Source organism: Aphelocoma coerulescens, chromosome 1A (genome assembly GCF_041296385.1).
Source record: "Aphelocoma coerulescens isolate FSJ_1873_10779 chromosome 1A, UR_Acoe_1.0, whole genome shotgun sequence".
Classification (NCBI taxonomy): Eukaryota; Metazoa; Chordata; class Aves; order Passeriformes; family Corvidae; genus Aphelocoma; species Aphelocoma coerulescens.
This window is the reverse complement of record NC_091014.1, coordinates 59775787-59785830: the sequence shown is the minus strand read 5'-3', so window position 1 is coordinate 59785830 and position 10044 is coordinate 59775787. Positions and strand designations below refer to the sequence as shown.

Here is a 10044-nt window from a genome sequence, read left to right as displayed (position 1 = left end):
GATGAGAGGTGTGCGCACAGGCGCATCTCCCCGCTACAGCACCGGCCCTGACCGCCCGCGGCCTGCGGAGGCGGCGGGACGGGCCCTGCCGGGCGCACCCCCGCGGCGCCCGAGGGCTTCCCCGCCGCCGGGGCATCCCCAACCCCACGCGGCGAGGCGGGGCCGGCGGAGCCGTACCGCTACAGGGCCGGGACCGTCAGGGCGCCGCGCATTCGGGGCGGAGGAGCCAAAGCCCGGCCGGGGGCGAGGGCGTTCGCCCCGCGTTGGCCGAGGCGGGGGCGGCCGTTCCCCTCCGGCCAAGCCGCTGTTGGGCGTCGGCCTCTTCCGCCGCTGCCCCCGGCTCGGCTCAGCCCCGCCCCGCCCCGAGCGGCGGCGGCTCCTTGACCCCGGTGTCGTCCGTCGTGGTGGTGCGGGCAATGGTCGTGCCCTGGGCGCTGCCCGCGCCCCTCAGCCCGGCGCAGCTGAAGCGCCTGGAGCAACACCGCTACAGCGCGGCCGGGCGCTCGCTGCTGGAGCCATGGCTGCAGCCCTACTGGGGCTGGCTGGTGGAGCAGGTCCCGCGGGGGCTGGCGCCCAACGCCATCACCATGGGCGGCCTCCTGCTGAACTGCCTGACAGCGCTGCCGCTCATCGCCTGCTGCCCCAGCGCCACCGAGCAGGTACCGCCCGACACGGCCGCCGCCCCCCGCTGGAGCCGCACTGAGCCGGGCGCGGGGGCCGCGGCTCGGCCCCGCTGGTGCCCGCTGGCAGTGCCGGGGGCCGGGGGGCCGTGCCCGGCGCGGGGGCCGTGCCTCGTCACTTTGGGCTCCACCGCAGCGACGCGCGTGGCCCGTCCCTTGGCAGGGAGGGCTGAGGCAGCGCTGCGGGATTGCCCTGAGAAATCAGAGGAGCGGTGACGCGCGGCTCACCCTTTGGGGCAGCAGGGGTAGAGCTGGAGATGGGTGTTAAGGTCTGAATGCCCAAATGCTGTAGGGATCATGTGGAAGGACGAGGTTCAGCGGACGAGCTCTGGCCCTTCACTGCCCAAAGAGCCCCGTGGGGCCGGGGCTTTGGTGTGGTGGGCACCTGGCCTGCAGTGCACGCTGTGGTGCAGAGGGCACAGCCGGGCTCACCTGGTGCGTGGCACCCCCGCCTACCCCACGGAGCAGCCGGCATTCCATGTGTGTGCCTCTGCTTGGGCAGCTGGCTGGGAAGGGAACGGAACCCTCCTCAGGAGTGCGGCTGTCACCCAGGGGCCGCGGAGGTAGAAACAGCAGCTGCTCATGATGGAGGGTGCGGGATGTGCCCAGGAGCAGGGCAGGGCTGGCAGCGAAACGTGCCTGATGCCACCTGGGCATCGCTTAGGTCACAGCTGTGGCTGGCTTGTGTAGCAGATGTGTTAGCTGACAGTAGCTCCAATGTTTCCCGTCCTTGGGTGGGAAACAGTGAAGTGCTTTTAACTTCTGGAGGCTTGTTAACGTGGGCTGCTGCTGCTCTCACTTGAACTGCAGTGCCTACAGTTTCTCCCACAATTTCAGGACCTTTATCCGAGCTTCCCAGCCTGTTGCAGGTTTCCTGTTGCAGAGTGTTTATGGTAGTTAGGGTAGGAAATATCAGGGGAAAATTGCTTTATGTGGGTAAAATACCTTAAAAGGTGGCAGTTGTTTTTCTTGTGTTCTGGTGGGTTTAAATCCTAACAGCAGAGGTTGGCAGTTGGTTGGGACTTTTTTAATACCATAGATTTACCCTGGTGAGTGTTCTTGTCAGAAGAACATATCTTTTTCTCTAGTTGCTTTGCACTTTGTGTTCACAGAGGTGTTTGTGGCAGACATATAAGGAAACTTATCCAAATCGAAATTAACTTTGGGGTTTGATCTCACCCTAATCACCCCCCTGATATACATCACCAGGTAGAGGCACTCAGGTGTTGCAGGCAGCAGGAAGAGAGAGGACAGAGATGATAGCAAATGGCTGGAAACTACAGATGGTAATCTGTTAGCAGTTTCAGAATTAAAATGCCTGTAGACTGCTACCTTTAGCTTAGATTTGTGATAAAAAGATCAGTCATGTACTAGCTATGTGTCTGACTGCTCATTTTAGCTTTTTCTCTTTGCTATGCAAAACTAAAAGCAGAAAGTAAATTTTAAGTTATTTTTCCCTTGAGGACTCTTGTACAAAAAGAAAAACGTTGTTTTGCAGAGATCCAGGGAATTATTCCTTGCAGAAAAACTTAGGCTGGGTTTTAGGAACTTTTCTGTTTGGACTTTTTAATTTTTTTTTTTTTTAATTGTGGAAGCTGGATTTTATAAGAACCTATAGTTTGGACTACACTTTCTTGTTCAGGTACCAATCTATCCTTTCTAAATATGCAGTGTGAACCCAGACTCATCCTGTTGTTTTGTTTGTTGCCTCTGCTCTGTGAGAATAGTCCTGATTTTCTCTTGCTGCATCACTTAGAAGCATCATTCTCTCTCCCGCTTGCTTAATGACTCAGCTTGTCTTCTGCCTGAGGTAAGGTCGTGTTTCTGGACAGCTTTTTGAAAAAAGCTAAAGCTGTTGCAACACTTAATAGGTGCTGCATGCACTGTTGTAATACCTATTTCGTAGTTTTGACTTGGATTTGTAGGCTGGAAAGGGTAGGTGGAGCTGAAAATTACATTGAAGATGATTGAAATCACAGACTGAACTAATACCCTAGTGCACTTCAACAGCACCTCTTTCCATCATGAACATGTCTTGATTACCTGATGGGCAAAGAAGAACTTGTCATATTCTCTTGGATAGGGTAGGAGCACTGGAGACTTGGATAAAAGAACAAGCAGGTTTGGTTTTTGGTGGGTTTTTTTGTTGGTTTGGTTTTTTTTGAGTTGGTTTATGTGATTGTTTTCTATTCCCTAACCAGTCTTAAGTGAGCCATTTTGGTTAAGCCTTTATTGAAAACACAAAAGTATTGATGTTTGTACAAACCATCTAAAACAAGTAAGACTGGTCACTGAAATCCCTCGGAGAGTAGCTGCTAACAGATGCTTAGAAAAGAGATCTTTCTCCAGTATCCCTTCCAGCTGCCAAAAGACTGTGGTTTAGCAGTTTCTTTGCAAGGGATTCTACTTGGGTTACTTGCTAGAAAGCAGCTGTTGGATCTGTCTGTTCCCCACAGACACTTTCCACCTGATGGTTTTGCCATTTGAGTGAGTTGTTTCGAACCAATTCTTACTTTCAGCTTCCATTCTGTCCTATTGCAGTGATTTCCACAACTTCATACTGCTCGTTGCCAACCCCAATGCAGTTAATGTCTCGACCCACAAAATGCTCTCTTGTTCTCCTAACGTGGAGCCATTGTTTCCCTATACACTGTTCTTTTTATCTTCATCAGTATCAGTAGCCGCTAAAAGCCAGTTTGTTCCTGACTAGCACCGGATGTTTTGGAATGATAAAATATTGTCTATTTCAGTAATGTCTCCTTACCTAGTAGGAACGTGGTTGATATCACTGTCTCCTGCAAATGCATGTTTCGACATAAGCCTTCTTTTTTAGAGGCAAGCCCTTAGCAGGTTGCACCCCTCAGGCATTGTTGTAACTACAATCCATGTGGGTACATTTTTGTTGAGGTTTGTCCAGTTTCCTACTCTCTGTAACTTAGGACAGCAGTCTATAAAAATAATATACAGGTATGGTGGTGGAGAGAGCACCACCTGCACGTTTCATGTTTATGGAGTGCTGAAATGGCATTTGCACTGTGGTTGCAGCCTGGGTTGTGTTCTTTTTTTTTTTCTTTTTCCTTTTTTTTTTTTTTTTTTTGAAACTTATTAGGAATTATTTAGGAATGAAAACTCTTGCTGACATTAACTAAGAGCAGTGTGTATTTGCTGCATTAGAGAGCAAATGAAGCACTTTCTGGGTGAAGATTTCCATTTTATCCCCACTATAGGACAGTGAATTGTTTTGCTTTACTGCCAGCAGACTTCTCTGAAGCAGCTACAGTCAATTCATTAGGCTTTGCAGGGGAATCTTGCATACCCCTCCCCAGTTTGGGGACAACCAGGAAGAAAAGTGACTGAACATTTTTTAAAGGGAGAGGGAAACTTTGATGCTCTGCATTGGTGGTTGCTCGTGGAGGGGTCTAGCTTTGGTAATCCTTCAAGATCTCTAAAATCATAGAATAGCTGGGTGGAAGAGACTTTAAAGGCCATCCTTGCTTTCATCACCTAAATTGGGTTGCTCAGAGTCCTGTCCAGTCTCACCTTGAATGTTTCCAGAGGTGGGGCATCTATTACCTCTCTGGGCAACCTGTGCCAGTGTTTCATGACTCTCATCATCAAAAAAGAAATCTTGCTTCTATTTAGTCTAAATCTGCTCTCTTCTATAAAGTCATAGACTTGTAGAATGGTTTGAGAAGCTAGAATTTTAGACAGAAGCGCACATTAACCGTAATTATGACATCGTACTGAATTATAACTATTTGAAAAATAATCTTGTAGCACTTCGAGCATGATCTAAGCAAATCACTGGGAACAGAGGAAGACAGGAAGAGAAAAGTGTGGATCACGGATTTGCTGTTTGGGCAGTGATAGGAAAAGGGGGCAGGGGCCCAAGGGTTCTCCTGCAGAAAGCCAAGGGAAGGAAGGGAGGCTTGTGATGGCTAGCTCTGTCCAATTGTTCAAGAAATGGTGTAGTGAGTTTATAAAGGGTGTCATACCTTGCTGAAATGTGCTGTTCAGAAAGCCATGCATCTACTGAGACTGTGAAAAACGAGGTTCACTCTTTGTAAAATTTCAAGGAAAGTTTAATAAAAGGGACAATTAGGAGACAACAGCAAAAAGGGTCTTACAGCCAGGTGCTTCGGCAGAGATCCAAAGGCACACCTTTACATCCAAAAGATCATATTTAAAAGTACATCGCTTATTTCGTCTTCATCACCGTCATGCATAATTCATGAATTCTTTGGAGTTGCTGAGTATCATCAGTCTTATCTTTTTCCTTGGCTCCATTCCATCTGGTTTTGGGTTCTTTTCTTCTGATAAGATTTTCCAGGAATGTGAAGACCCCCTCCATCCTTCCCAAACTGACCACCCAAACTACAGACATTCTACAGCATTACATTACAGAACCTAGGCAAAGCTTTTCTAACATTAAGGAACATGAAAAAAATCAACCTCACAATACATTCATAACAATTATGGAACATGCAAAAAGCCAATACCACAGTACATTTGTAACAGAGACCAAAAAGCAGGGGAAGGTCTGGGTGACTTCACCTGGCTCTACTGTCAGTTGTTTGGAGGGAGAGGAACATTGGTGAGATGCTGTCTCTGCCTTTCTCTCTCTCTTTTTAAAAAACTTAAAAAACAACAGCAAACCCAAGCAAACAGCTGAATTGCCTTTAAAAGGAAAGAGGCCTGTCAGAGGGCAAAAATGAGGGGAAGATACTGACAGGTATCATATTATGTAAACAGCAGGGGCACAGCTGAGCTGTGTGGGAGAGGGAGTAGAGAAGTAGAAAAGACGTTGAACTGGAGCAGCTGGCATGAACAGGGATGTGTGTGGGAGGGGAGAGTGTGATGGAAAAAGCATTACCTGACTTGGAAGAGAAGTGTGAAGCACTGAGTGGAGTGGGAAATTCAGCCAAAACCCACGAGTGAGGAACAGAGTGATCAGTTGTGAATGGGAGAAGGAGGTTATTTGGCATGAAGTAAGAAGATCCAGGAATCCTGACACAGAAGGATGGGAGCTCTTTCAGACAGGGCTTGTTGGAGAGATGAGGGCGCTAAAGGAATGCAGAGAGTCCTTGGTATGCATGAAATGCACTTGGACTATGGTACAATTATTTGATTATTATTTTTATTTTTTCATCCATGCTGTCTTCCCTGCTCTAGTTCAGGTTTGAACAGCCCCTTCCCTTATCCTGCTATTAGTATAATTGCACACAGTGCTTTGTGCTGAAGTGTGGGAAATGATCCATGTTCAGGGGGAAGAAGAGGGGGAAGTCCAGTCTAAATGTCTCCCTCTATTCTGGATCTGATCCAGAGAGGGGCCATGTAAACTAGGGCAAAACTATTAGCCGTGGATTGAGGAAGTGAGATTATGGCTAAACGTGATGAGTAATTAAGGGAAACTGAATCTTTAAATACTGCAAGCGCTTGGCCTGTTGAACTTTCCAGACTTGAGAGCTTTGCTTGAAACAAGTTCTAAAGGATTCCCCTGATACGTGTAGTGTTTTGTAGCTGTCCGTGCTCTTTTGTGGGGTGGAATCATGGGAGGAGAAGAACGCCTGCTGTTCAACCCCCATTTTTTCCTGAAGGAGAGGCATGTCACACATACCTGTCAAACACTACATGTATATGGCTTTGTTTTGACATGCTCTGGGTCAGTAGATGACCAGTTCTACTGTATCAAATCTGTGTGTGACAGGATTCTGGGGCTGTATTATCTTCAGACATCATTTTGAATTGAAGCAGAGAAGCATCCCCCTCTCCCTCCCTGACTCCTTCCCCTCAGGTTTCTGTTCTCTTGTAGTTCCATGGGAGCAGCATCTAGCTCTGGCCAAATAACGCACTTGCTTAGGCAGGATATAACTTTGGGCAGAGATAATAAACACCTCATCAGTGAAAAGCTGATGATTATTGGGAGCCTCCTGACCTTTCTGCTCAGCCATGTCAGCATTCTCAGATGCTCCCACTTCTCTAATTTGAAAACTACTTGGGTCCAGCGTGGGAAGCCATCAGGGGACATCCCTGAATGGACAGCCAGGCACGTGAGAAGGCAAAGGAGGCAGCAACAGGAGCTGGATTGAGAGGGAAGATAGCAGAGAAAATCCATGATTATTAGGAACTTTTGGTGATTTGGAAAACTCTGTTTTTACCAATTAAAACATTAGAACATTCATTTAATCTGCTAAATGATAGTTGATCACAAGTGAATTTTAGTTCTTACCACTTTGGGTTAGATTTGAACTGACGGCCTAGGGATGAAATGCTCCAGATAGTGTTTCTAAGCTCTCTGACATATGTTGCTCTTACTAGGATCTTTCTCCTTTCTCTTTAACTGTAGGGATGCTAATACATCTGCTACAGGTGCTAATGGATACAGATGATCCTTACTGGCAGGCAGATGAAAATGTTCACCCTTCTTCCAGATCAGCAAGGGGCCGAGTGCTTTAGTTTTGGAACTAGAGGGACTGTTGCTTTGATTTGCCCCAGTAGGAGCTAATGCAAACAGACTTGGATCAGCCTGAATGATCATACCTGTACTATAACTTGCAACTGGACAAAAGCTATTGCTTTGTCAAAAAGACCTAATAGGAAAAGTTTGAGTTAAAGCTGATGTATTTGTTTATTTTTGCATATATTGTGTTACACTTGCTTTGCGAGAAGCTAAATGTAGATCTCAAGCTATCTTTTCATAATGAATAGAAGTATGTCGCAGTAAGGACACCTCATAAAACTCTGCAGGTGATCTTTGTGGCACTTCACAGAAATATTAATGATAAAATTGGCAATGGCTTTCAAATAAATAAAATTGGCAATGTCTTTTCACAACAGTGAAACTAGTGATTTCTCATGGCATTTCTGCTTATAGGTCTGGAGCTGCCATGTTTGAGATTCTCTGTTATTCTTCACATAACAAAGTTATTCTGAAAGCCAGTGTATACACTGTGGTGACTTTAGTGTGTGGATTATATCACAACTAAAATTATCTTAGCTTCAACAATGTCCTAACTGTGCTTTTACGTTCTGTAGTACCCGAGCAATGACTTAGAGCCCTCTGTTTTTGAAGGGTGGAAAGAAAGAGGAGGTAGCTGCAGCCCCTCTGCACAATGTGGGACCAAGTGAGACCTTGTGCCAGGAGAGACCCTTGAGTTCTCTGTGCCTCCATGGGGCTTTTGGTGATCCACAGTCCTGGGGTAGCCACAGTCATCTCCTGTTCTCCACAAGCTTTATCCTTTCCCCTTCATTAGAGGAGTGAAACTTTTTCAAATGGTGGCTAAAAATTCCCTCCCTGCTTTAACCCCATGCCCCAAGACAAGATTCCTTTGTGTAACTAGACACTAAATGGGAGAAGGTGGCTAAGTAACTCAACTAATTCCATCAGTAAACATCAAACATGTATTGCTGTCTTCACTTGACCTAAATTTCTATAGTGTGATCTTTGCAGGAATTATCAAATAACAGTATATTAAATGTCCATTGGAATAAGAATATCTCTTCATCCTCTTTTCCCTGTTTAAGACTTCTTACATGATCTGTGATAAAAATTTTTCTTGGTTTCCTTGGATTAAGGCAGAAGACAGCTTTGTCAGTTTTGAAGAATGTTTTGAGTTTTCTAGATTTTCATGTGCATACAAATCCAGACCTTGCAGCTAAAGCTGGAGTTCCTGATTCTTTGACTGTCTTTTCCTTCAAAGCTGGGTGAAGCAGCCAACCATTTGACTTTGATAGCAGTGTATCAGCCAGACTGGAATACATGAGGAATTCTTAAATAACAGCAAAAATGCTATTCAGAACTGGACCTTCCTTAAGCATGTTGCTGCTTTGTGTGTTTTGTGACCAGTCTAACTGGAGGTGTAACTTTCTAGCTCAGGACAATGATGATGAGACATCAGAATGTCTGGAGGAGCAACTCACCTCGTCTGCATTCTTACTGCTGCCTTTGAATGGACAGATGACTGCCATTTTCCCTTCTTCCCCAGCAGCAACACTGCGTTTAGTTGAGTGTGGACAAATCTCAGCACACTGAGGTCTGATCTGGTGGCTAAATCTGCTTAATAGCCTTTACTGGGCTTAGGAAATACATGTACACATGTTGAGCAATTTGTGTCGCAGGAGAGGAGTTGCAGAGATGTAGCAGCACCAGAGCAGCTGTCCCTGAGCAGGGAGTGGGAAAGGATTCAGCTCTGTGGCTGTCTGGCTGTTCCCTTGTTTAACCTGCAAGTTGTATTTCCAGCATTTTTACCTGATTTTGACTCTGTTTTCGTGAACAGTGCTTCTAAATACTAAAGGTACCTCTGGAAAGTACATGAGGCAAAAATGTTGCCTGTGCTTTTCAAAGTTCTTTTAAATAATTTTTAACAAAGCCTAATTCCTAGACAAAGCCGTAAGGCCTGTGCATATGAAAGCAGTGCTTTTGAAACGATTGTCTGCAGAACAGTTCCCTTGAAGCTAAGAGTGGTGTTAATGTAACAGCTTGGTTTGAAACTGATAGTGTATATTAAGTAGATAGTTTCTCCTTCATATTTAGTGAATTTCTTAATTTTTTAAGCCCTGTCCCAAGTGCCTAGGTAGTCAATTTTGTGTGTTGGAAAAAATATTTTTCCCTAAAGGCTGAAGCCTTTAGTAAAATATGTAGTGGGTTTTTATGTTTATATGCCGTAAATCTGAGCAAATCATTCAAGCACCTCTCAAATAAACTGCTGAGAGCTTTAGTAAGTGCCTTGCTACTACTTTCTTTTTTAAAGATGATTTTTATTTTTATAACATTTTTCAGCACAAAGAATGCAAATAATTATAGAAATACTGTGGGTTTAAGGTAGAAAAGTAAATCAGTTGATGCAGAAGAGGGGCTAAAGTTTTGGGATTGCTTTTGTTTAAATAATTAGAAGGACCTGTGTTCCACTGGTGTATCTGGAGTAGTTCATTGCAGTAGTTACTACAATTCATGTAGAAATTAGTGCAAGGTGTTTGGTTTGTCCATTAATTAAGCAAAAAAAAGCACAGTATAGTACAGTTTTGTGGTGAACATTATTTTATCTTTAATGAAACAGATTATCAGCTGAGAAATTGGGAACTACTTGGTGACCTTTTATATGAATCTCTTTCAGGCACCTTTTTGGGCATACATCTTGGGTGCAATAGGACTTTTTATCTACCAGTCTCTGGATGCCATTGATGGGAAGCAAGCCAGAAGAACAAACAGTAGTTCTCCTCTAGGAGAACTCTTTGATCATGGTTGCGACTCTATTTCCACAGGTAGCCTTAACCTACTGTCACCCATCCTAGTTTATAAAAGTTACCTGTTTTCAAGACAAGCTGATTAATCACAGATTTGTTGAAGGTGTAAAGGACCTCTGGA

The 10044-nt window shown here is 45.3% G+C and overlaps 1 protein-coding gene across 2 annotated transcripts in view; it reads left to right on the top strand.

Moving 5' to 3' along the window:
• Positions 1-330: 330 nt before the first annotated feature.
• The window catches only part of CHPT1 (choline phosphotransferase 1), a 21513-nt gene continuing 11799 nt past the window's right edge, over positions 331-10044 (top strand). For both annotated transcript variants that reach the window (XM_069003026.1, XM_069003025.1), the window contains exons 1-2: positions 331-659; positions 9794-9941. In XM_069003026.1, coding sequence (XP_068859127.1) covers positions 417-659; positions 9794-9941 — 391 coding nt within the window. In that variant the 5' untranslated portion in view covers positions 331-416. The remainder of the gene's footprint in view (positions 660-9793; positions 9942-10044) is intronic.